Source organism: Triturus cristatus, chromosome 3_1 (genome assembly GCF_964204655.1).
Source record: "Triturus cristatus chromosome 3_1, aTriCri1.1, whole genome shotgun sequence".
In the NCBI taxonomy this organism is placed as follows: domain Eukaryota; kingdom Metazoa; phylum Chordata; class Amphibia; order Caudata; family Salamandridae; genus Triturus; species Triturus cristatus.
In genome coordinates, this window is record NC_140583.1 from 8,935,139 (window position 1) to 8,962,807 (window position 27,669).

The window sequence follows — 27,669 nt, forward strand, 5'->3', positions numbered from 1 at the left end:
TGCAACTCACCGCCGGCGCGTGAGATGAGAAAGTGTCCCTGTTCGGGCGCCATTCATGTGGTAAATAATTTCATTACCGGGACTTAATTTGATACAGAAACATAATAAAATAGCTCAGTAAAATAAGAGGCAGAATCCGTGGTATTAGAGGTTCGGAATGGGCTTTATTCCAATGGTCGATTATAATCGGTTGCTCCAAGTTCCATCACCACGGAGGTTCAGGAAGTGAAGTACATACATTATTGACAAGAAATGACTTTTATAGATCATACATTACAAGGAAGCGAATGCAGGCAGGCGTAACAATTGATAAGAAAAATGACGATTCATATGCGTAACCGAAAATGGGCGTAATAAGGAGTAAAAAGAAACATAATTGGTTATGATGTCATATATAGGTGGATCTATAAGATAATACTTGGCATAGATGCGCGCGCAGCAGCATGACGTGTGATTGACGTGCAACTAGGGGGTGAAGGGGACTTGACATTTAGCTCTACATGTGGAGACAAAAAGTCTGGGGGGTCAAGTCAACCTAATCCCAAATCATATCTAACATCCTATGTTTAAAGAACTATGTTATCCACAAAAGAAGGACTCTCGGATAGAATCTATTCTATACTGACTGTGCGTGCATGTACAAGCGTCTAAGTGTCTACACTAAATGCGAGGGGGTAGGAATATTCCATGGTAGCAGGGCTATGAATTACTTGCATAAAGACAGAGAAGCCGAGCCATTGCTCGGTAGCTGGAAGGATGTTTACTTAAACTACTAGACAGGAATGCATCGGCTAAGGAGTGAAGCAGATAACTCGAAGGTGAAATACGGTTCTTGGCAGAGAATAGGCTGATGTCAGGCTTCGTGAGCCGCGCAGAGAATGAGACAAAGTTCATGGTCACAGATGCAGGCTCAGACTGGAGCTTTCAGAGGCAGAAGGCAAGAAGAGTTTGATGACAGAATCAGGGCCTACTTGCCTGGACTGTAAAATGGCATAAGTGAACCATATAAAGCCGGTGGCCTTTCATACTTAGGAATGGAATATCCGGCCTATTCATGGCGGATCTGACAGAGGACATGTTGACGGTGGACGCACATGTGTTTGCGTCTTCATAACTGGAACTGGAGGGAACATACATGTACTTGTGATTCATACATGAAACCGTTGGGGTCCAAGATAGGGGACATAACTGATCAGAAAAATCCATATTTCCACAGCAGTGCGGAGTATCGTACAAGTTCACCACCCCGTACCACCCCCAAGGGAACGGCCTAGTCGAGCGCTTTAATAAGACACTGAAAGGAATGATCATGGGCCTCGAGGAACCCCTACGCCGGAGATGGGACGTCCTCCTCCCATGCCTCCTGTTCGCCTACCGGGAGGTTCCACAAAAATCCCTGGGGTTCAGCCCATTCGAACTGCTATATGGACACCCCGTCCGGGGACCCCTGAGCCTGGTCAAGGAGGGTTGGGAAACGACTCTCCGGGGGACCCCTCCGGATGTGTTCCGAAACATCTTGGCGCTCCGCAACCAGACCCGGAAATTCCGAGAACTCGCAGAGGCGAACCTCGAGGCTAGCCAAGAAGAGATGAAGCGCTGGTATGACCAGAATGCTACGCTGGTCGAGTTTCAGCCGGGCCAACAAGTCTGGGTCATGGCCCCGGTGAAACCATGCGCCCTCCAAGATAAATGGACTGGACCCTTCAAGGTGGTCGAGCGGAAGAGCCAAGTCACCTATCTCATCGATGTGCAGTCTCCGCGGAACCCCCTCCGGGTTCTCCACGTGAACCGCCTCAAACGCCACTTTGTAAGGACGGAGTTGAGTTTACTCCTGGCCACCGACGATGGGGCCAAAGAAGACACCGAGCCCCTTCCAGACCCCCTGGGGGCAAAAGAGACCGATGGTTCCGTGGAGGGGGTGAGACTATCAACCACCCTCACAGCCCAACAGTCCGACGACTGCCGCCAGCTACTAAGGCAGTTCGCGGACCTCTTCTCCCTAACCCCTGGGGTCACCAGCTGGTGTGTCCACGACGTGAACACCGGCGACAGCCCGCCAGTGAGACACCGGGCCTACCGGGTCCCTGATCGGGTCCGAACCTGCATCCAGACCGAGGTAGGGAAGATGCTGGCCCTCGGGGTGATTGAACCCTCCGACAGCCCCTGGGCCAGCCCGGTAGTCCTGGTTCCGAAAGCGGCTACCCTGGGTGTCGCCCCCGAGCTGAGGTTTTGCGTGGACTACTGAGGGCTCAATGCGGTCACCCGAGCGGACGCTCACCCTATCCCCCGTGCCGACGAGCTCATTGACCGCCTCGGGCCACTCGCTACCTCAGCACCTTCGACCTAACTAGTGGATACTGGCAGGTTGCCCTCACCGAGAGAGCCAAGGAGCGCTCCGCCTTCTCCACCCCGGATGGGCACTACCGCTTTAGGGTGATGCCGTTTGGAATGAAGAATGCCCCGGCCACCTTCCAGCGGCTGGTGAACAGGGTCCTGTCCGGACTAGAGGGGTTCAGCGCAGCATACCTCGACGATATAGCGGTATTCAGCTCCCAATGGACCGAGCACCTCCAGCACCTCCGACAAGTCCTGCTGGCTCTGCGCCAGGCCGGACTCACCATCAAAGCCAGCAAATGTCAAATTGGGCACGGCTCCGTAAACTATCTGGGGCACCAGGTGGGAAGCGGGCAGGTCGCCCCCCTCCAGCCGAAGATCCACGCCATCTTGTCCTGGGAACCCCCCACGACCCAAACGGAAGTCCGGGCCTTCCTGGGCCTCACCGGTTACTACCGGAGGTTTATTAAGAACTATGGCAGCATCGCAGGCCCCCTCACAGAACTAACCTCCAAAAAACACCCCAAGAAAGTACAATGGACTCCCTCCTGCCAGAAGGCGTTCGACACCCTAAAAGCCGCCATGTGTGCGGCCCCGGTGCTTAAAGCACCCGACTACGCCCAGGAGTTTGTGGTCCAGACGGACGCCTCGGAACACGGCATCGGGGCAGTCCTCTCCCAGTTAGACGACAAAGGCATAGATCGGCCCATAGCCTTCATCAGCCGAAGGTTGCTGCCCCGAGAACAGCGGTGGAGCACCATTGAAAGAGAGACCTTCGCAGTAGTCTGGGCCCTCAAAAAGCTACGGCCCTACCTGTTCGGAACACACTTCCGAGTACAAACGGATCACCGACCCTTGCGGTGGTTGATGCAGATGCGAGGGGAAAACCCCAAGCTTCTACGCTGGTCCATCTCCCTCCAGGGGATGGATTTCACTGTGGAACATCGCCCCGGGACGGACCACGCCAACGCGGACGGCCTGTCCCGATTCTTCCGCTTCAGTGAGGAGAACCCCCAAGTGGATGGGTAGTTCTCCCCGCCTTTCAGCTTGGGGGGGCACGTGTGAGACCGGCCTCGTGGCGTGGGCCCTCCCGACCAGCAAGCTACCCTGCAACCACGCCGAACCTCGATGTTACAGCCTCCCGGCCCCCGTGGGCCAACATCCCGAGGGCCGGCCAGATACCCAACACGCATGCCCGGCCGAGGGAGAGCGAAACCCCCCCAAAACCCGACCGAGAGGCGCCGATCCTGTCACACCTCTGGTCTCTTCCCCGAGGTAGGTTTCGATCGACCACCAGGCTCCCGGTCAGCAGGCGCCTCGCCTGCTGGGTGTCTGGAGTCCCTCCCGGACCCACCTGAACAGATCAAAGGGCCGAGCGACAGGAAATCCCGACACACCGCCCCCAGGCACCAGACCCCTCTCCGCGAGGACTCCGGACTTCAAAGAGGAGGGGGAGTATAACAAGGGGTGCTGAAGGGACGGGAGACAGAGAAGACCTGGACTGACGAGAGCCTGATGACCTGGTCGCGGCTCGATTGCTCCCCGAACCGAAGAACTCTGAACCATCTGAGCCCTGCTGACGCTGTCGCGGCTCCCCGAACTCTGAACCATCTGAGCCCTGCTGACGCTGTCGCGGCTCCCCAAACTCCGAACCATCTGAGCCCTGCTGACGCTGTCGCGGCTCCCCGAACTCTGAACCATCTGAGCCCTTTTGACGCCGTCGCGGCTCCTCGAACTACGAACCTCCGGTGCCTGCTGAGTGACTCGCGGCCCGCTCCTCCAAGAGAATCGGCAGAGATTGCCGAGAGAAGCAACATCCCCTCAGCTCGAGGATTGAGAGCTGTGCGCCGGATACTCCGCAGAGACCCTGATTTAAAGACTGTCCCGCTACCCCTTACACCTCATCACGAGATCGCTGCCGCTTGTGGCACTAATTCTGCTCCTGCCTTCCGGATCATAAAGATCCCTGACAACCTACGATAAAATCTATTATCTCGCAAAGAATTACTGTGTGGTGTCCCTCTATCTGAAGAGAGTAAGTGCAGCGTGTGCGATCCTAGGTACGAGACCCTTCCAGGAAGGGCCTCCTTGCTCTTGCTCGGCCTAACTCTGGGAACGGTTGGCCTCCGGGTGGTCAGGAACGTATTCCGCAGCCTCCCCGGGGAACGCTTTCCAACAGAAACCAATCAATGTCAACATTTTACCATAGGGAGAGCATATGCACCTTAGCACTGATCAGCAGTGGTAAGGTGCCCAGAGTCATAAAACAGCCAACAACAGGTCAGAAAAAATACAGGAGGAAGGCAAAAAGTTTAGGGATGACCCTGCAAAAAGGGCTAAGTTTGGATGTGGGAGAACATTTTCCACCAGACCTTGTTCCTTGGATCTGGGAGAGCACTCTCTACCAGACCTAGCAGCTTGGATCTGGGAGAGCACTCGCCACCAGACCTAGATGCTTGGATCTGGAAGATAACTCCCCACCAGTCTAGCTGTTTGGATCTGGGAGAGCACTCGACACCAGACCTTGTTCATTGTGTCCAGGAGAGCACTTGCCACCAGACCTAGCTGCTTGGATCTGGGGAGTACTCGCCACCAGACCTGGCTGCTTGGATCTGGGAGTGCTCTCGCCATCAGACCTAGCTGTTTGGCTCAGGAAGAACACTCACCACCAGACTTAGCTGCTTGCATCTGGGAGATCACTCGCAACCAGACCTAGTTGCTTGGATCTGGGACAGCACTGGCCACCAGACCTAGTTGCTTGGATCTGGGACAGCACTCGCCACCAGACCTAGCTGCTTGGATCTGGAGGAGCAGTCACCACCAGACCTTGTTCCTTGTATCCAGGAGAGCACTCGCCACCAGACCAAGCCGCTTGGATCTGGGGGAGAACTCGCCACTAGACTTAGCTTCTTGGCTCTGGGAGAGCACTCGCTACCAGACCTAGCTGCTTGGATCTGGGAGAGCGCTCGCCACCAGACCTAGCTGCTTGGTCACCAGACGTAGCTGCTTTGATCTGGAAGAGCACTCCCCACCAGACCTAGCTGCTTGGATCTGGGAGAGCACTCGCCACCAGACCTTGTTCACTGCATCAAGGAGAGCACTCGCCACCAGACCTAGCTGCTTGGATCTGGGGGAGTACTTGCCACCAGACTTAGCTTCTTAGATCTGGGAGAGCACACACCACCAGACCTAGCTGCTTGGATCTGGGAGAGCCCTCGCCACCAGACCTAGCTGCTTGGATCTGGGAGAGCACTCGCCACCAGACCTTGTTCATTTTATCCAGGAGTGCACTCGCCACCAGATGTAGCTGCTTGGATCTGGGAGAGCTCTCGCCACCAGACCTAGCTGTTTGGATCAGGAAGATCACTCACCACCAGATCTTGTTCCTTGCATCCAGGAGAGCCCTTGCATCCAGAGCTAGTGTGTTTGGATGTGGGAGATCATTTGCCACTAGACCTCGTTCCTTGCATCGAGGAGAGCACTCGGCACCAGACCTAGCTGCTTGGATCTGAGAGAGCACTCGACACCAGACCTAGCTGCTTGGCCACCAGACCTAGCTGCTTGGATTTGGAAGAGCAGTCGCCACCAGACCTAGCGGCTTGGATCTGGGAGAGCACTCGCCGCCATACCTTGTTCCTTGCATCCAGGAGAGCACTCGCCACCAGACCTAGCTGCTTGGATTTGGGGGAGTACTCGCAACCAGACCTAGCTTCTTGGATCTGGGAGCGCACTCGCCACCAGACCTAGCTGCTTGGATCTGGGAGAGCTCTCGCCACCAGACCTAGCTGCTTGGACCTGGGAGAGCTCTCGCCACCATACCTAGCTGCTTGGATCTGGGAGAGCTCTCGCCACCATACCTAGCTGCTTGGATCTGGGAGAGCTCTCGCCACCAGACCTAGCTGCTTGGATCTGGGAGAGCTCTTGCCACCAGACCTAGCTGCTTGGATCTGGGAGAGCACTCGCCACCAGACCTTGTTCATTTTATCCAGGAGAGCACTCTCCACCAGATGTAGCTGCTTGGACCTGGGAGAGCTCTCGCCACCACACCTAGCTGCTTGGCCACCAGACCTAGCTGTTTGGATCAGGAAGAGCACTCACCATCCGACTTAGCTGCTTGGACCTGTGAGAAAACTCGCCACCAAACCTAGCTGCTTGGATCTGGGAGAGCACTCACCACCAGACCTTGTTCCTTGGATCCAGGAGAGCACTTGCATCCAGACCTAGCTGTTTGGATGTGGGAGAACATTTGCCACCAGACCATGTTCCTTGCATCCAGGAAAGCACTCGCCACCAGACCTAGCTGCTTAGATCTGGGAGAACATTTGCCACCAGATCTTGTTCCTTCGATCAGGGAGAGCACTCGCCATCAGACTCAGCTGCTTGGATCTGGGAGAGCACTCGCCACCAGACCTGGCTGCTTGATCACCAGACATAGCTGCTTGGATCTGGAAGAGCACTCCCCACCAGACCTAGCTGCTTGGATCTAGGAGAGCACTCGCCACCAGACCTTGTTCATTGCATCCAGGAGAGCACTCGTCACCAGACCTAGCTGCTTGGATCTGGGAGAGCACTCGCCACCAGACCTAGCTGCTTGGACCTGGGAGAGCATTCACCACCAGACCTAGCTGCATGGGCACCAGACCTAGCTGCTTGGATCAGGAAGAGCACTCACCACCAGACTTACCTGCCTGAATCTGAAAGGGCACGCTCCACCAGACCTAGCTGCTTGGACCAGGGAGAGCACTCACCACCAGACCATGTTCCTTGCATCCAGGAGAGCCCTTGCATCCAGACCTAGCTGTTTGGATGTGGGAGATCATTTGCCACTAGACCTCGTACCTTGCATCCAGGAGAGCACTCGGCACCAGATCTAGCTGCTTGGATCTGAGAGAGCACTCACCACCAGACCTAGCTGCTTGGCCACCAGACCTAGCTGCTTGGATTTGGAAGAGCAGTCGCCACCAGACCTAGCGGCTTGGATCTGGGAGAGCACTCACCACCAGACCTTGTTCCTTGCATCCAGGAGAGCACTCGCCACCAGACCTAGCAGCTTGGCCACCAGACCTAGCTGCTTGGATCAGGAAGAGCACTCACCACCAGACTTAGCTGCTTGGATCTCGGAGATCACTCACTACCAGACCTAGCTGCTTGGATCTTGGAGATCACTCACTACCAGACCTAGCTGCTTGGATCTGGAGAGCACACGCCACCAGACCTAGCTGCTTGGACCTGGGAGAGCACTCGCCACTAGACTTAGCTGCTTGGCTCTGGGAGAGCACTTGCTACCAGACCTAGCTGCTTGGATCTGGGAGAGCACTCGCCCCTAGACATAGCTGCTTCGCCACCAGACCTAGCTGCTTGGATCTGGAAGAGAACTTGCCACCAGACCTTGTTCATTGTATCAAGGAGAGTACTTGCCACCAGACTTAGCTTCTTGGTTCTGGGAGAGCACTCGCCACCAGACCTAGCTGCTTGGATCTGAGAGAGCTCTCATCACCAGACCTAGCTGCTTGGATCTGGGAGAGCTCTCGCCACCAGACCTAGCTGCTTGGATCTGGGAGAGCTCTCACCACCAGACCTAGCTGCTTGGATCTGGGTAGCACTCACCACCAGACCTTGTTCATTGTATCCAGGAGAGCACTCGCCACAAGACCTAGCTGCTTGGATCTGGGGGAGTACTCGCCACCAGACTTAGCTTCTTGGATCTGGGAGAGCACTCATCACCAGACCTAGCTGCTTGGATCTGGGAGAGCTATCACCGCCAGACCTAGCTGCTTGGATCTGGGAGAGCTCTCACCACCAGACCTAGCTGCTTGGCCACCACACCTACCTGTTTGGATCAGGAAGAGCACTCACCACCAGACTCAGCTTCTTGGATCTGGAAGAAAACTCACCACTAGACCTAGCTGCTTGGATCTGGGAGAGCACTCACCACCAGACCTTGTTCCTTGGATCCAGGAGAGCACTCGCCACCAAACCTAGCTGCTTAGATCTGGGAGAACATTTGCCACCAGACCTTGTTCCTTCGATCAGGGAGAGCACTCGCCACCAGACTTAGCTACTTGGATCTGTGAGAGCTCTCGCCACCAGACCTAGCTGCTTGGATCTGGGAGAACACTCGCCACCAGAACTTGTTCCTTGGATCCGGGAGAGCACTTGCCACCAGACTTAGCTGCTTGGATCTGGGGGAGCACTTGGCAACAGACTTAGCTGCTTGGATCTGGGAGAGCACTCGCTACCAGACCTAGCTGTTTGGTTCTGGGAGAGCACTCGCCACCAGACCTTGTTCTTTGCATCCCGGAGAGAGCACCAGCATCCAGACCTAGCTGCTTGGATGTGGGAGAACATTTGTCACCAGACTTTCTTTCTTGCATCCAAGAGAACACTCGCATCCAGACCTAGCTGCTTGGATCTGGGAGACCACTCATCACCAGACCTAGCTGCTTGGATCTGGGAGAGCACTCGCCACCAGACCTTGTTCCTTGCATACAGGAGAACACTGGCATTCCGACTAGCTGTTTGGATGCGGGAGAACATTTGCCACCAGACCTTGTTCCTTGCATCCAGGAGAGCACTCACCACCAGTCCTCGCTGCTTAGATCTGGGAGAACATTTGCCCCCAGACCCTCTTGCTTGCATCCAGGAGAGCACACGCCACCAGACCTAGCTGCTTGGATCTGGGAGAGCCCTCGCCACCAGACCTAAGCGCTTGGGTCTGGGAGAGCACACGCCACCAGACCTAAGTGCTTGGATCCGGGAGAGCACGCGCCACCAGACCTAGCCGCTTGGATCTGGGAGAGCCCTCGCCACCAGACCTAAGTGCTTGGATCTGGGAGAGCACTCGCCACCAGACCTTGTTTTTTGGATCTGGGAGAGCCCTCGCTACCAGACCTAAGCGCTTGGATGTGGTAGAGCCCTCACCATCAGACCTAAGTGCTTGGATCCATGAGAGCACGCGCCACTAGACCCAGCTGCTTAGATCAGGGAGAGCACTCGTCACCCTGACCCTGTTCCATGGTTCTGGGAGAGCACTTGCATCCAGACCTATCTGCTTGGATCTGGGAGAACACTCACCACCAGACATAGCTGCTTGGATCTGGGAGAGCACTCGCCACCAGAACTAGCTGCTTGGCCACCACACCTACCTGTTTGGATCAGGAAGAGCACTCACCACCAGACTTAGCTGCTTGGATCTGGGAGAAAACTCACCACCAGACCTAGCTGCTTGGATCTGGGAGAGCACTTACCACCAGACCTTGTTCCTTGGATCCAGGAGAGCACTCGCCACCAGACCTAGCTGCTTAGATCTGGGAGAACATTTGCCACCAGACCTTGTTCCTTTGATCAGGGAGAGCACTCGCCACCAGACTTAGCTGCTTGGATCTGGGAGAGCACTCGCCACCAGACCTAGCTGCTTGGATCTGGGAGAACACTCGCCACCAGAACTTGTTCCTTGGATCCGGGAGAGCACTTGCCACCAGACTTAGCTGCTTGGATGTGGGGGAGCACACGGCACCAGACTTAGCTGCTTGGATCTGGGAGAGCACTCGCTACCAGACCTAGCTGATAGGTTCTGGGAGAGCACTCACCACCAGACCTTGTTCTTTGCATCCAGGAGAGCACCAGCATCCAGACCTAGCTGCTTGGATGTGGGAGGACATTTGTCACCAGACTTTCTTTCTTGCATCCAAGAGAGCACTCGCATGCAGACCTAGCTGCTTGGATCTGCGAGAGCACGTGCCACCAGAGCAAGCTGCTTGTATCTGGGAGAGCACTCGCCACCAGACCTAGATGCTTGGATCTGGAAGATAACTCCCCACCAGTCTAGCTGTTTGGATCTGGGAGAGCACTCGCCACCAGACCTTGTTCTTTGCATCCCGGAGAGAGCACCAGCATCCAGACCTAGCTGCTTGGATGTGGGAGAACATTTGTCACCAGACTTTCTTTCTTGCATCCAAGAGAGCACTCGCATCCAGACCTAGCTGCTTGGATCTGGGAGACCACTCATCACCAGACCTAGCTGCTTGGATCTGGGAGAGCACTCGCCACCAGACCTTGTTCCTTGCATACAGGAGAACACTGGCATTCCGACTAGCTGTTTGGATGCGGGAGAACATTTGCCACCAGACCTTGTTCCTTGCATCCAGGAGAGCACTCACCACCAGTCCTCGCTGCTTAGATCTGGGAGAACATTTGCCCCCAGACCCTCTTGCTTGCATCCAGGAGAGCACACGCCACCAGACCTAGCTGCTTGGATCTGGGAGAGCCCTCGCCACCAGACCTAAGCGCTTGGGTCTGGGAGAGCACTCGCCACCAGACCTAAGTGCTTGGATCCGGGAGAGCACGCGCCACCAGACCTAGCCGCTTGGATCTGGGAGAGCCCTCGCCACCAGACCTAAGTGCTTGGATCTGGGAGAGCACTCGCCACCAGACCTTGTTTTTTGGATCTGGGAGAGCCCTCGCTACCAGACCTAAGCGCTTGGATGTGGTAGAGCCCTCACCATCAGACCTAAGTGCTTGGATCCAGGAGAGCACGCGCCACCAGACCCAGCTGCTTAGATCAGGGAGAGCACTCGTCACCCTGACCCTGACCCTGTTCCATGGTTCTGGGAGAGCACTTGCATCCAGACCTAGCTGCTTGGATCTGGGAGAACACTCACCACCAGACATAGCTGCTTGGATCTGGGAGAGCACTCGCCACCAGAACTAGCTGCTTGGCCACCACACCTACCTGTTTGGATCAGGAAGAGCACACACCACCAGACTTAGCTGCTTGGATCTGGGAGAAAACTCACCACCAGACCTAGCTGCTTGGATCTGGGAGAGCACTTACCACCAGACCTTGTTCCTTGAATCCAGGAGAGCACTCGCCACCAGACCTACCTGCTTAGATCTGGGAGAACATTTGCCACCAGACCTTGTTCCTTTGATCAGGGAGAGCACTAGCCACCAGACTTAGCTGCTTGGATCTGGGAGAGCACTCGCCACCAGACCTAGCTGCTTGGATCTGGGAGAACACTCGCCACCAGAACTTGTTCCTTGGATCCGGGAGAGCACTTGCCACCAGACTTAGCTGCTTGGATCTGGGGGAGCACTCGGCACCAGACTTAGCTGCTTGGATCTGGGAGAGCACTCGCTACCAGACCTAGCTGATAGGTTCTGGGAGAGCACTCGCCACCAGACCTTGTTCTTTGCATCCAGGAGAGCACCAGCATCCAGACCTAGCTGCTTGGATGTGGGAGAACATTTGTCACCAGACTTTCTTTCTTGCATCCAAGAGAGCACTCGCATGCAGACCTAGCTGCTTGGATCTGCGAGAGCACGTGCCACCAGAGCAAGCTGCTTGTATCTGGGAGAGCACTCGCCACCAGACCTTGTTCCTTGCATACAGGAGAACACTTGCATTCCGACTAGCCGTTTGGATGCGGGAGAACATTTGCCACCAGACCTTGTTCCTTGCATCCAGGAGAGCACGTGCCACCAGACCTAGCTGCTTGGATCCGGGAGAGCACGCGCCACCAGACCTAGCTGCTTGGATCTGGGAGAGCACTCGCCACCAGACCTTATTCCTTGGATCTGGGAAAGCCCTCGCCACCAGACCTAAGAGCTTGGATCTGGGAGAGCACTCGCCACCAGACCTTGTTTTTTGGATCTGGGAGAGCCCTCGCTACCAGACCTAAGCGCTTGGATGTGGTAGAGCCCTCGCCACCAGACCTAAGTGCTTGGATCCAGGAGAGCATGCGCCACCAGACCCAGCTGCTTGGATCAGGGAGAGCACTCGTCACCCAGACCCTGTTCCATGGTTCCAGGAGAGCACTTGCATCCAGACCTAGCTGCTTGGATCTGGGAGAACACTCACCACCAGACATAGCTGCTTGGATCTGGGAGAGCACTCGCCACCAGACCTAAGTGCTTGGATCTGGGAGAGCACGCGCCACCAGAGCTTCCTCCTTGGTTATAGGCAAAACACAACTTCCGACCTACCTACTCGGGTACACAGCTTGGTATATTCTGATGGAATAGAGTAGCTCTACGGGAGTGTACCACATCCTAAACAAGCATCTCAAGACGACAGCAGAAACAATGGACTAGAAAATGGTCCTTCTGTTCTGTCATATCCAGATAGTATCTAGGTCTCATCATGGGAGTGGAAGAGCCTTTGAGCACGCTGCTTACGTGTGAGTATTTGTGGTTGTAACTCCATATTAAATACCATTCACATTATGAGGTCGAATATACACATTTGTAGTTTCAATATTGCTCAGTTACCAACACCATTCAAATGTAATAAGTTACAATGCACAATTTCTGAATCTGGCTTCTCTCTATTCCTTTTTTGAGGTTCCATTACCTAAAGCTAGAAAGGCTCATTCATCTTGGGGGTGTTGGAAGGCGGACCCCGAGGAGTCGGTGAGACCACCAAGGGGGGGGGCCCTCTCACTGCACGAAGTAGCCGAGCGCTGCCGAGAAGCCTCCTGAGAGATCCTTCTCCTATCACGTACTAGCACAGTAACACCACCACACCGGACTCAAGGAGGTTGTCTCAAGACAAGCAATTCTTTATCATCAATACAAGGTTACGAGTTCAATATTTACACGAAGGGATCGAGGGATCCACCAGAAGTCTCAATGTCTCTTTGGAAGGGTAGGGGTAGCGGGACAGTCTTTGGCAGGAATGTGGTACGAGGGTACCTGGGGCCCAGTTCTTATCCTCAAGCTGGAGGACCTCCGATCTCGGAGGGGTCGAGCCGCGACGGCGTCAGCAGGGCTCTGGCGTGCAGTTCGTGGAGAGCCGCGATTCAATCAGCAGGGCTCTCAAGATGGTTTCTGCTCAGCTCGAGCCGCGACGTCGTCAGCAGGGCTCCGAGGAAGGTTTCAGCGAGGTTGGGCCGCGACAGCGTCTGCAGGGCTCCGATGTTCCAGGTGGTTCAGAAAGGGTTCACAAGAGGGAGCCGCGACGCAGTCAGCAGGGCTCGTGATGTTTCCGACAAGAGTTCTTCTCCGTAGGGTCAGCCGCGATTCGATCAGCAGGGCTCTCGACTCCGGGATACAACTGCCGAGCTGTGGTGGGGTCGCCCCAGATATAGGTCTGGAGCCCTTTGATGTCCGGACCTATGCGCCCGAGGGGGCGGAGTGGCCGGGTGGAGGTGGCCAGACGCCCAGCAGGAGAGGCGCCAGGCCCATGGGAGTTGCAGGGCGATCACACCTCGAGAGGGGAGGACAGTTGGGGGTCCCATTGATACCGTCCTCCGCCGGGGGCGATGAATGGTTCCTGCGGCACCCCCTGGCCAGTTCGTGGTGCCTCGATGTCGGGGCTTCGCTGGGGTCGAGGCCGGGTTAAGCGGGGTCGCGCCGACTGGTGCACGGTGTGACGTGGATGCCAACAAGATGGCGGAGCCACGAGGAGCATGCGACCACGTGCAGTTCCGGGTGAAGGGCCTTGGTGCAGTTCAGACGGGTGGCCCGTGAAGGCCGGGGCGGGGAACGGCCACAATCCAGGGGGTTAAGGACCACGCCACGAGGCCGGGTCCAACAGGCGTCCCCCCCAGCCGAAGGCATGGAGAGTCACCCATCTCCTTGGGGATTCTCCTCGTCAAGGCGGAAGAAGCGGGACAGGCCGTCGGCGTTGGCGTGGTCATTGCCGGGCCGGTGTTCGACGTCAAAGTCCATCCCTTGTAGCGAGATGGACCATCGCAGCAGCTTGGGGTTCTCGCCCCGCATTCGCATTAACCATTGCAAGGGCCGGTGGTCGGTCTGGACCCGGAAGTGGGCGCCAAAGAGGTAGGGCCGGAGCTTCTTGAGGGCCCACACCACAGCGAAGGCCTCGCGCTCAATAGTGCTCCAGCGTTGCTCCCGGGGCAGTAGTCGCCGGCTGATGAAGGCCACTGGTCGGTCGAGCCCCTTTTCGTCAGTTTGGGAGAGGACGGCCCCGATCCCATACTCGGAGGCGTCCGTCTGTACCACGAACTCCTTCTGGTAGTCCGGGGCCTGCAGCACCGGAGCAGTACACATGGCCGTTTTGAGGGTGTCGAAGGCTGTTTGGCAGCGGGGTGTCCAGTGTACCTTCTTGGGCTGCTTTTTGGACGTTAACTCTGTGAGGGGGCCAACAATGCTCCCATAGTCCCGGATAAACCGCCGGTAGTATCCGGTGAGGCCCAGGAAGGCCCGGACAGCGGTCTGGGTAGTGGGGGGTTCCCAGGTCTGGATGGCATCTATCTTCGCTTGGAGGGGGGCCACCTGCCCGCTCCCCACTTGATGGCCCAGGTAGGTCACGGATCCGTGGCCGATTTGGCATTTGCTGGCCTTGATTGTGAGCCCGGCCCGCTGGAGGGCGGCCAGGACGGCCTTCAGGTGGAGGAGGTGCTCGGCCCAGTGGTTGCTGTACACGGCAATGTCATCTAAGTAGGCCGCGCTGAAGGCCTCAAGCCCGGCCAAAACTTTGTTCACCAGTCTTTGGAAGGTGGCCGGGGCGTTCTTCATTCCGAAGGGCATCACCCGAAAGTGGTAATGCCCATCCGGAGTCGAAAAGGCGGATCTTTCTTGGGCGCCGGGGGTGAGCTGGATTTGCCAGTACCCGGCGGTGAGGTCCAGCGTGCTCAAGTAGCGAGCGGCCCCTAGGCGGTCGATGAGTTCGTCGGCCCGGGGTATCGGGTGTGCGTCCGTCTTGGTTACTACATTCAGGGCTCGGTAGTCCACGCAGAATCGCAACTCCGGGGGGTGACCGGGAGCTGCGGCCTTGGGCACCAGGACGACAGGGCTGGCCCACGGGCTGTCGGAAGGCTCGATGACCCCCAGGGCCAGCATCTTCGCTACTTCGGCCTGGATGCAGGCCCGCACTCGGTCAGGCACCCGGTAGGCTCTGTGTCGTATGGGGGGGTTCTCCCCGGTGTCGACGTCGTGGACGCACCAGTGGGTCACCCCCGGGGTGAGAGAGAAGAGGGCTGCGTAGTCCCGCAGTAGTCGCTGGCAGTCGTTGCGCTGTTCCGGGGTCAGGGACGAGGCGAGTTGGACCCCTTCGATCGATCCATCGTGAATGTCGGATTGCAAGAGGTCGGGCAAGGGCTCGGAGTCGTCCTCGCCCCCCTCGTCGGTCGCCAGCAGCAGGCTCAGTTCGGTCCGGGCGAAGTGGGGTTTTAGCCTGTTAGCATGTAGGACCCGGAGGGGGTTCCGGGGGGACTCCAGATCGACCAAGTAGGTGACGGGACTTTCCTTCTCCACCACCTTGAAGGGCCCGGTCCACTTGTCCTGGAGGGCGCCGGGTCCGACCGGGGCCATGACCCATACTTTCTGACCTGGCTCGAATTCTACAGTAGAAGTGTTGCGATCGTACCACCGCTTCATGTCCTCCTGGCTGGCCTCGAGGTTGGCTTCGGCTATGGCTCGGAACTTGCGGGTCTGGTTTCGGAGGGTCAGGAGGTATCGGTAGACGTCAGGAGGGGCGCCTCGGGGCTTCATCTCCCAGCCCTCCTTGACCAGACTGAGCGGTCCGCGGACCGGGTGTCCATACAATAGTTCAAACGGGCTGAACCCCAGGGACTTCTGCGGGACCTCCCGATAGGCAAACAGGAGGCAGGGCAGCAGGACATCCCATTTCCGCCTGAGTGGTTCTTCCAGGCCCTGGATCATCCACTTCAATGTTCGGTTGAATCGCTCAACCAGTCCGTTCCCCTGAGGGTGATATGGGGTCGTGAACTTGTATGTGACCCCGCACTGTTGCCACAGGGACCGCATGTACCTGGAGATAAAGTTCGTGCCGCGGTCGCTCACCACTTCGCTGGGGAATCCCACTCGGGAGAAGATCCCCATCAAGGCCCGGCCTACCACAGGGGCCGTTATCGTTCTGAGTGGGACCGCCTCCGGGTACCTGGTGGCGTGGTCCAAGAGGACCAGGATGAAGCGGTGGCCCAGGGCGGTTTGGGGGTCCAGGGGTCCCACAATGTCGATTCCGACCCGTTCAAACGGGGTGCTGACGGCGGGAAAGGGCTGGAGGGGGGCCTTGACCCGACCCCCCGTCTTTCCGCTGGCTTGGCAGGTCTGGCAGGACCGGCAGTGGTGGTCCACATCTCTCCGCATCCGGGGCCAGTAGAAGTGGGTCACCAGACGACTGTACGTTTTGTCTTGCCCCAAGTGTCCGGCGAGGGGCACATCATGGGCCAGGTTGAGAAGAAACTCCCGGAAGCGGAGGGGGACCACCAACACGTGGCTGGCCCCGAGTTCTGCTACTTTCTGTTCACTGTACAACAGGCCCTCGGCCCAGTAGATCCAGTGGGTGCCGGTCTGGTCACCGTTGGCTTGCGCGGTCGCCTGTTGTCGGACCCCTTCGAGAGAGGGACAGGACTGTTGCTCTTGCTGGAACTGCTCTCGGGTGGGGCCCCCTTCGTGTTGCCATTGCGTCAGCTCTGGCAGGGCGCTCGGAGAAGCCATCTCTTCGGGGGAGGATTCGCTGGACCCAGGGTCGGTGTCCGCCTCCTCCTCGCTGCTGGCGGGAGGGGGTGTGAGCCCCTCGGGTCGGGCGGTCCCGGAGGTCGAGGATGAGCGGGGGGCCTGGGCGGTCATGGACCGGGTGATGGCGCAGGCCCAATCAGCCAGTCCCAACATTCGGAGGTGCTCTCGTCGTTCTACTTGAGCCCAGGGAGAACTCTCCAAGTCGTTCCCCAGGAGGCAGTCGACCGGGGCGTCGTCGCGCACTGTCACCTTCAGCAGGCCCGTCACCCCTCCCCACTCGAAGGGGACCAGGGCCATCTGGCATAGGCTTTCACTGTTGTCGGCCGTCCGTACAGGGCACAGCACATTCGGTAGAATCTGTTCAGGGGTCACCAGGTGGCAGCGGACAGCGGTGATACTGGCGCCGGTGTCGCGAAGGGCTTCGGCCCGTTGTCCGTTGACCGTGACCTGCTGCCGGTACTTCTGGGTGTTGGTTGGGATGGGGGTGCAGGGTACCATCTCCCGGCTACCCAGGCAGACCAGGGACATGGCTGCCGGCTCCCACTCAGTGTTTTCTCGGTCGAGGGCCTCTTCTTCCTCTTCTCCTCCCCCCAAGGCGGCGGCTGTCAGCTGCCGGGGCGGGGGCCCGCTGGCCCCGTTTCTTCGGTTCAGAGGGCAGGCCGGGTCGCTGGCAAAGTGTCCGGTTTGTTGGCAGCCATAGCAGGTCACTGGTGGCCGTGGTCCGGGTCGGGCCGGGCCCACCCTTCGCGCTAGGCTCGGGGAGAGATGTGGCTGCGGTGGCCCTCGAGGGGGGCTCCTGGGGGCCCCAGCGGGAGGGTCTCGGTTCCTGTTCGGCCCTCCCCCCCCACCGCGCTGGCGTGGGGGTCCGTTGGGGTTCCTCTGGTACTCCCCCATTGAGCTCCGGGGGACCCGGGAGTTGACCCATCGATCGGCCTCTACGGCAAGTTTTCGCGGGTCGGTCATTTTGCTGTCGAGGAGGTGCTGTCTCAGTTCCACGAAGCAATTGTTGGAAAGATGTTCCCACACGATGAGGTCGACCAGCTGCCCGTAGGTGGTTACTTTGCTGCCTTTGATCCACCCTTCTAGGGCCCGACTGAAAAAGTCCACATATTCCACCCATGTGGTACCCGGGATTTTCTTGCAGTCTCGGAACCGCTGGCGGTACATCTCCGCTGTTAGCCCGTAGCGGGTGAGCAGGGCCTCCTTCATGTGATCGTAGGAGGTCATCACCTCCTCCGGTAGCTGGAGCAGCGTGTCCCGCCCTTCGTTCAGGAATCGCCCCCACAGGCCTGCGCCCCAGTCTTTTCGGGGCACTCGATGGGAGGTCATGGCCACCTCGTAGGCCTTGAACCATTGTTGGATATCGTCATTCTTGTAATACTCCTTGACGACCTCCTTCGGGATATGTACCTTGGCCTCGGGAGGCGGTAGAGTGTCTCTAGTACTGGGGGTGTTGGTCCCTCCGTTCTTGGCCTTGATCTCGAGCTCCTTGAGACTGCGCTCGTGCTCAAGAGTTAGTTTCTTTTCCTCCAACTCCCGGTGTCGTCTCTTCTCTTCTATCTCTTCTTGAAGGCGTAGCTGCTCGAGGGCCAGTTTCTTTTCTGCCAGCTGGAGTTCGCCGTCCAGTCGCAGTCGGGCGAGCTCCAGCTCGTGGCTCCGGACCTTTTCCCGCTCTCGTATTTCTTCTTCGGAGAGGCCGGTTTCTAGGCTCTTTCTTCCTCCGGTTGCCGGGGTCAGTGCGGTTGCTGTGGTCTCCGTCAGGGGCAAGGGCCCTTCTTCCTGGGAGGGGCCTGCCCCGGCCTCCACCCATGCCCTCAGAGCTTTCTGCATCTCTTCCTTGGTACCGAGGCTGGTGGTTGCAATGCCTTTGTCTCTGCAGAACTGTTTTAATTCTTTGTGCGTATATTCTTCCAGCCGTTCGGGCTGGAACTCCATTGTCGCGTTGTTTTCCTGGCTGCTCATGATGCTATTCGTTTGGATGGGTAGCTAGTGGGTACTGGCTGGTACGTACTGCGTTCGGCTCGGATCCCGTCGCTGGCCACCAAATGTTGGAAGGCGGACCCCGAGGAGTCGGTGAGACCACCAAGGGGGGGGGCCCTCTCACTGCACGAAGTAGCCGAGCGCTGCCGAGAAGCCTCCTGAGAGATCCTTCTCCTATCACGTACTAGCACAGTAACACCACCACACCGGACTCAAGGAGGTTGTCTCAAGACAAGCAATTCTTTATCATCAATACAAGGTTACGAGTTCAATATTTACACGAAGGGATCGAGGGATCCACCAGAAGTCTCAATGTCTCTTTGGAAGGGTAGGGGTAGCGGGACAGTCTTTGGCAGGAATGTGGTACGAGGGTACCTGGGGCCCAGTTCTTATCCTCAAGCTGGAGGACCTCCGATCTCGGAGGGGTCGAGCCGCGACGACGTCAGCAGGGCTCTGGCGTGCAGTTCGTGGAGAGCCGCGATTCAATCAGCAGGGCTCTCAAGATGGTTTCTGCTCAGCTCGAGCCGCGACGTCGTCAGCAGGGCTCCGAGGAAGGTTTCAGCGAGGTTGGGCCGCGACAGCGTCTGCAGGGCTCCGATGTTCCAGGTGGTTCAGAAAGGGTTCACAAGAGGGAGCCGCGACGCAGTCAGCAGGGCTCGTGATGTTTCCGACAAGAGTTCTTCTCCGTAGGGTCAGCCGCGATTCGATCAGCAGGGCTCTCGACTCCGGGATACAACTGCCGAGCTGTGGTGGGGTCGCCCCAGATATAGGTCTGGAGCCCTTCGATGTCCGGACCTATGCGCCCGAGGGGGTGGAGTGGCCGGGTGGAGGTGGCCAGACGCCCAGCAGGAGAGGCGCCAGGCCCATGGGAGTTGCAGGGCGATCACACCTCGAGAGGGGAGGACAGTTGGGGGTCCCATTGATACCGTCCTCCGCCGGGGGCGATGAATGGTTCCTGCGGCACCCCCTGGCCAGTTCGTGGTGCCTCGATGTCGGGGCTTCGCTGGGGTCGAGGCCGGGTTGAGCGGGGTCGCGCCGGCTGGTGCACGGTGTGACGTGGATGCCAACAAGATGGCGGAGCCACGAGGAGCATGCGACCACGTGCAGTTCCGGGTGAAGGGCCTTGGTGCAGTTCAGACGGGTGGCCCGTGAAGGCCGGGGCGGGGAACGGCCACAATCCAGGTGGTTAAGGACCACGCCACGAGGCCGGGTCCAACAGGGGGTCTCTACTGCATACTCACAATGTGGATCTACACTTACAAACCAGGCTCTTTGTTCTGGATTGTTCCCGATAGGCGTGCTTTACATCAACACTCCGCAGATGAAATATGTCATCAGTGCGCAGAGTAATGAGAGCAAGGCATGGTAATGAGAGCAAGGCAGAGTAATGAGAGCAAAGAGTAACAATGAGAGCAACGCAGAGCAATGAGAGAAAGGCAGAGCAATGAGAGCAGGGCAGAGTAATGAGAACAAGGTAGAGCAATGAGAGCAGGGCAGAGTAATGAGAGAAAGGCAGAGCAATGAGAGCAGGGCAGAGTAATGAGAGCAAGGCAGAGCAATGAGAGCAGGGCAGAGTAATGAGAGCAAGGCAGAGTGATGAGAACAAGGCAAGGTATTGAGAGTAAGGCAGAGCGATGAGAGCAAGGCAGATCGATAAAAGCAAGGCAGAGCGATGAGAGCAAGGCAATGAGAGCAGGGCAGAGCAATGAGAGCAGGGCAGAGCAATGAGAGCAGGGCAGAGCAATGGGAGCAAGGCAGAGCAATGAGAGCAAGGCAAGGTATTGAGAGTAAGGCAGATTGATGAGAGCAAGGCAGAGTAATGAGAGCAAAGAGTAACAATGAAAGCAACACAGAGCAATGAGAGAAAGGCAGAGCAATGAGAGCAGGGCAGAGTAATGAGAGCAAGGCAGAGCAATGAGAGCAGGGCAGAGCAAGGCAGAGCGATGAGAAGAAGGCAAGGTATTGAGAGTAAGGCAGAGCGATGAGAGCAAGGCAGATCGATGAAAGCAAGGCAGAGCGATGAGAGCAAGGCAATGCAATGAGAGCAGGGCAGAGCAATGAGAGCAGGGCAGAGCAATGGGAGCAAGGCAGAGCAATGAGAGCAGGGCAGAGTAATGAGAGCAAGGCAGAGCAATGAGAGCAGGGCAGAGTAATGAGAGCAAGGCAGAGCAATGAGAGCAGGGCAGAGTAATGAGAGCAAGGCAGAGCAATGAGAGCAGGGCAGAGTAATGAGAGCAAGGCAGAGCAATGAGAGCAAGGCAAGGTATTGAGAGTAAGGCAGATTGATGAGAGCAGGGCAGAGTAATGAGAGCAAGACAGAGCAATGAGAGCAGGGCAGAGTAATGAGAGCAAGGCAGAGCAATGAGAGCAGGGCAGAGTCATGAGAGCAAGGCAGAGCAATGAGAGCAGGGCAGAGTAATGAGAGCAAGGCAGAGCAATGAGAGCAAGGCAAGGTATTGAGAGTAAGGCAGATTAATGAGAGCAAGGCAGAGTAATGAGAGCAGGGCAGAGTAATGAGAGCAAGACAGAGTGATGAGAGCAAAGCAGAGTAATGAGAGCAAGGCAGAGCGATGAGAGCAAGGCAGAGCAATGAGAGCAAGCAGAGCGATGAGAGCAAGGCAAGGTATTGATGGTAAGGCAGAGCGATGAGGGCAAGGCAGATCGATGAGAGCAGGGCAGAGCAATGAGAGCAGGGCAGAGCAATGAGAGCAGGGCAGCAGAGCAATGAGAGCAGGGCAGAAGAGCAATGAGAGCAGGGCAGCAGAGAAATGAGAGCAGGGCAGCAGAGAAATGAGAGCAGGGCAGCAGAGAAATGAGAGCAGGGTAGCAGAGCAATGAGAGCAGTGCAGCAGAGCAATGAGAGCAAGGCTGAGCAGTGAGAGCAAGGCAGAGAAGTGAGAGCAAGGGAGAGGAGTGAGAGCAAGGCAGAGGAGTGAGAGAAGGCAGAGGAGTGATAGCAAGGCAGAGAAGTGAGAGCAAGGCAGAGAAGTGAGAGCAAGGCAGAGTATTGAGAGCAAGGCAGAATAATGATAGCAAGGAAGGGTAAAGATAGCAGGGCAGAGCAATGAGAGCAAGGCAGGGTAACAAGAGCAAGGCAGGGTAACGAGAGCAAGACAGGGTAATGAGTGCAAGACAGGATAATGAGAGCAAGACAGGGTAATGAGAGCAAGACAGGGTAATGAGAACAAGACAGGGTAATGAGAGCAAGATGGCTCAAGAAAGTCCGGAAGACAGACTTTGAGTCAGAGGTGAGACGAAGAAGTGACGTGCCAAACATGAATCCATCATAGAAGGAACAATTGTGACATTAACACATAAAAACCAGAGACTGTGGTTGCAGATTCAGATGTACTGTGTAAAAGACATGCCAAGCCTACCTTTGAAATAGCCGTAATATTGCAGGTGGTTGCGCATGAAGCTGTCATAGGGGTCGGTGATCACCTGAGCAAGAAACAGTTGTGCTTGTTACTTGTTAGTCAGTTGATCAGAAAGGAAGCCATCAATAAATGCCTCCCATCTCACACACACACACAACCACACACACACACAACCACTCACACAATCACACACAACCACACACACACAACCACACACAACCACACACACACAACCACACACACACACAACCACAACCACACACAACCACACACAACCAAACACACACAACCACACACACAACCACACACACAAAACCACACACACAACCCCACACACAAAACCACACACACAACCACACACAACCCATACAACCACACATCCACACACACACACAACCGCACCCAACCACACAACCACACATACAACCACAACCATACACACAACCACACACACAACCAGACACAACCACACCCAACCACACACACACACACAACCACCCACACAACCACAACCACACACACACACAACCACACAAACAACCACACACACAACCACACACATAACCACACCCACAACCACACACAACCACACATACCCACAACCACACACACACAACCACAACCACACACAACCACACATACAACCACAACCACACACACAACCACAGCCACACACACAACACAACCACACACACACACACAACCACACACACACAACCACACACACAACCACACCCACACACACCCACACCCACACACCCAACCACACACAACCACACACAACCACACACAACCACACCCACAACCACACCCACAACCACAAAACCACACACACACAACCACACACACACAACCACAACCACACATACAACCAAACACATAACCACACACACAACCACACACACAATCACATACACAAACACAACCACACATACAACCAAATACACAACCACACACACAACCACACACACAACCACATACACAATCACACACACACAACCACACATACACACAACCACACATACACACAACCCCACACACAACCACACGCACAACCACACGCATAACCACACACACAAATACACACACACACAACCACACCCAACTACACAACCACACATACAACCACAACCACACACACAACCAGACACAACCACACACAACCACACACACACAAAACCACATACACAACCACACACACAACCACAACCACACACACACAACCACACACACAACCACACCCACAACCCCACACACAACCACAACCACACACACCCACAACCACATACACACACAACCACACACAACCACACACACACACATTCACACATACAACTACAACCACACACACAACCACAATCATACACACAACACACACAACCACACACACAACCACACACACAAAACCATACACACACACAACCACGCACAACCACACAGACAACCACAACCACATACACAACCACACACACACAACCACACACACAACCACACACCCAACCACACACAACCACATACAACCACACACACACAACCACACACACACACACAACAACCACACACACAACCCCACATACAACCACAACCATACACACAACCACACACACAACCAGACAGAACCACACTCAACCACACACACACACAACCACAACCACACAAACAACCACACACACACAACCACATACACAACCACACCCACAACCACACACACACAACCACAACCACACACACCCACAACCACACACACACAACCACACACACACAACCACACACACAACTACAACCACACACACAACACACACAACACACACAACCACACAACCACACACACACAACCACACACACAACCACACACACAATCGCACACACAACCACACACACAACCACACACAACCACACACACAACCACACACACAACCACACCCACAACTACACACACACACAACCACAACCACACACACACAACCACAACCAAACACACAACCACACACACAACCACACACACAACCACACACACAATCACACACACACAACCACACAACCACACACAACCACACACTCAACCACACACAACCACACAACCACACCCACAACCATACACACACAACCACACCCACACAACCAGAACCACACACACAACCACACCCACACACACACAACCACACACACACACAACCACACATACAACCAAACACACAACCACACACACAACCACACACACAACCACACACAACCACACACACAACTACACATACAACCACACACACAATCACACACACACAACCACATACACAACCGCACACACAACACACACAACCACACACACACACACACAACCTCCCTCCCTCCATCCCCCCCACCCTTCTTGGCATACTCAGCTTCTCGTCCCCTAATGCCACCTCTGACCCAGCACTCTTTAACCATAGAAATAAGGAAGGCTCTCAAACTAATTATCTAGTTCCGCCAACATAAAATCTCGAAACCTACGACTTAAATTTAGCAGAGAATTCAACTGTGTGTGGTTAAAGAATTTGTATTTAAGACAACATGTCCTTATGTCTTAAGGTATTTTGCAGCATATTAAATTTAACTGCTCTCTGCTTGCCCTCTTGGCAACAAAAACATTGGGGATAGTTCTGAAAATGATGGAGGAACGCACTGATGAGGTTAGACAGCTCTTTTTCTCAGCTTCTTCTAAACTCAAAACTATAAAATCCTGCAGGTATATTAACCACTGCACAAAACTTCATAGTCCTATTATAAGTGGATTGGAAATAGGGCAATTGTCTTTCAACTAATCTATTGTAATGGATCTTTTAATGTGTGATCTCTGTTGAGGCAGCTGTAATATTGGACGACAAAATAAACTATCCAATAAACTTGAGGTTTCCTATCCTTTCATTTGCACTTCTGAAACAACTGCTATCACCATGGTGCTCTGGGCCATAGGGGTGCCTTTGGAAGCTTTTTATTGTGTACTTCGAAACACAAGGATTGTACGTACAGGGAATACTGTTGGTTCAAACTGAGCAGAAGTAGGTGAGCCCCAGGCAGCAGCCAATGATAGTGGAGGAATAGAAGTAGGTGAGCCCCAGACAGCAACCAATTATTGTGGAGAAGCAGGAGTCGGCGAGCCCCAGGCAGCAGCCGGTGACAGTGGAGAAGCAGTAGTGGGTGAGTCCCAGGCAGCAGCCCGTGACAGTGAAGAAGCAGCAGTGGGTGAGCCCCAGGCAGCAGCCCGTGACAGTGAAGAAGCAGGAGTAAGTGGGCCCCAGGCAGCAGCCCGTGACACTGGAGAAGCAGTAGTTGGCGAGCCCCAGGCAGTAGCCCTTGACAGTGGAAAAGCAGGAGTGGGTGAGCCTCAGACAGCAGCCCGTGACAGTGAAGAAGCAGGAGTAAGTGAGCCCCAGGCTGTAGCCCGTGACACTGGTGAAGCAGTAGTTGGCGAGCCCAAGGCAACAGCCCGTGACAATGGAGAAGCAGGAGTGGATCAGCCCCAGGCAGCAGCCAGTGACAGTGGAGAAGCAGGAGTAAGTGAGCCCCAGGCAGCAGCCGGTGACAGCAGAGAAGCAGTAGTTGGCGAGCGCCAGGCAGCAACCCGTGACAGTAGAGAAGCAGGAGTAAGTGAGCCCCAGGCAGCAGCCGGTGACAATGGAGAAGCAGGAGTAAGTGAGCCCCAGGCAGCAGCCAGTGATAGAGGAGAAGAAGCAGTGGCCGAGCACCAGGCAGCAGCCGGTGACAGTAGAGAAGCAGGAGTGGGTGATCCCCAGGGAGCCAGTGACAGTGGAGAAGCAGGAGTAGGTGAGCCCCAGGAAGCCAGTGACAGTGGAGAAGCAGGAGTAGGTGAGCCCCAGGCAGCCCATGACAGTGTAGAAGCAGGAGTGGGTGAGCCCCAGGCAGCTGCCGGCGACACTGGAGAAGCAGGAGTAAGTGAGCCCCAGGCAGCAGCTGGTGACACTGGAGAAGCAGAAGTAGGTGCAGCCCTAGGCAGCAGCCTGTGACAGTGGAGAAGCAGGAGTAGGTGAGCCCCAGGCAGCCCGTGACAGTGCAGAAACAGAAGTAAGCCCCAGGCAGCAGCCAGTGATAGTGGAGAAGCGGGAGTAAGTGAGCCCCAGGCAGCAGCCTGTGACAGTGGAGAAACAGGATTAGGTGAGCCCCAGGCAGCAGCCTGTGATACTGGAGAAGCAGGAGTAGGTGAGCCCAAGGCAGCAGCCGGTGACAGTGGAGAAGCAGCAGTGGGTGAGCCCCAGGCAGCAGCCCATACCAGTGAGAAGCAGGAGTAGGTTAGCCCCAGGGAGAAGCCGGTGACAGTGGGGAAGCAGGAGTGGGAGAGCCCCAGGCAGCAGCCAATACCAGTGGAGAAGCAGGAGTAGGTGAGCCCCAGGCAGCAGCCATTGACAGTGGAGAAGCAGCAGTGGGTGAGCCCCAGGCAGCAGCCCATACCAGTGAGAAGCAGGAGTAGGTGAGCGCCAGGGAGCAGCCGGTGACAGTGGGGAAGCAGGAGTGGGAGAGCCCCAGGCAGCAGCCCATACCAGTGGAGAAGCAGGAGTAGGTGAGCCCCAGGGACCAGCCGGTGACAGTGGAGAAGCAGGAGTAGGTGAGCCCCAGGCAGCAGCCTGTGACAGTGGAGAAGCAGCAGTGGGTGAGCCCCAGGCAGCAGCCCATACCAGTGGAGAAGCAGGAGTAGGTGAGCCCCAGTCAGCAGCCGGTGACAGTGGAGAAGCAGCAGTCTTGACCCTGTGCCTCATGGGAACAGTCCAGCCCGAACTGCCAAGCCAGGACATCCCAGGCCCGGAAACAAGCATCCCAGGATCGGTTTCGGGGTGTCACCCCTCTTTAGCCAGGATAGCTTGATTCCAGTGGCATGGAGAGCACGGGACTCACGTCTGAGCATACCCGTCCCACTCGGGGTGATAAATGCAAAAAGAACTATTCATGGATGGAATGCAGAACAAATCAAAACATTCACCCCCAGTCAAGATATCTGGGTTAAATCCATCATTCTTTTGCTCACCATGCCACCCCAGTTTAGACCTGGCCATATGCAAATCAGACTTGACCCTGTGCCTCATGGGAACAGTCCAGCCCGAACTGCCAAGCCAGGTCCTCCCTGGACCGGAAACAAGCATCCTAGGACCGGTTTCGGGGTTTCATCCCTCTTCAGTAGGATAGCTTGATTCCAGTGGCATGGAGAGCACAGGACTCACGTCTGAGCATACCCGTCCCACTCGGGGTGATAAATGCACAGTGGAGAAGCAGGAGTAGGTGAGCCCCAGGGAGCAGCCGGTGACACTGGAGAAGCAGGAGTAGGTGAGACCCAGGGAGCAGCCGGTAACACTGGAGAAGCAGGAGTAAGTGAGCCCCAGGAAGCAGCCTGTGACAGTGGAGAAGCAGGAGTGGGTGAGCCTCAGGGGGCAGCCCGTGACAGTGGAGAAGCAGGAGTAAGTGAGCCCCAGGCAGCAGCTGGTGACAGTGGAGAAGCAGGAGTCAGCGAGCCCCAGGCAGCAGCCGGTGACAGTGGAGAAGCAGCAGT

General features: G+C 56.1%; 1 protein-coding gene across 5 annotated transcripts in view; it reads right to left on the minus strand.

Moving 5' to 3' along the window:
* Positions 1–27,669, minus strand: part of AGBL2 (AGBL carboxypeptidase 2) — a 1,238,365-nt gene that overhangs the window by 1,202,595 nt on the left and 8,101 nt on the right. For all 5 annotated transcript variants that reach the window (XR_014979319.1, XR_014979321.1, XR_014979320.1 and 2 more), the window contains exon 2: positions 22,137–22,200. Coding sequence is in view for 2 of the 5 variants with exons in the window: in XM_085646520.1 (XP_085502646.1) it covers positions 22,137–22,200 (64 nt within the window). In the remaining 3 variants the exon portion in view is untranslated. The remainder of the gene's footprint in view (positions 1–22,136; positions 22,201–27,669) is intronic.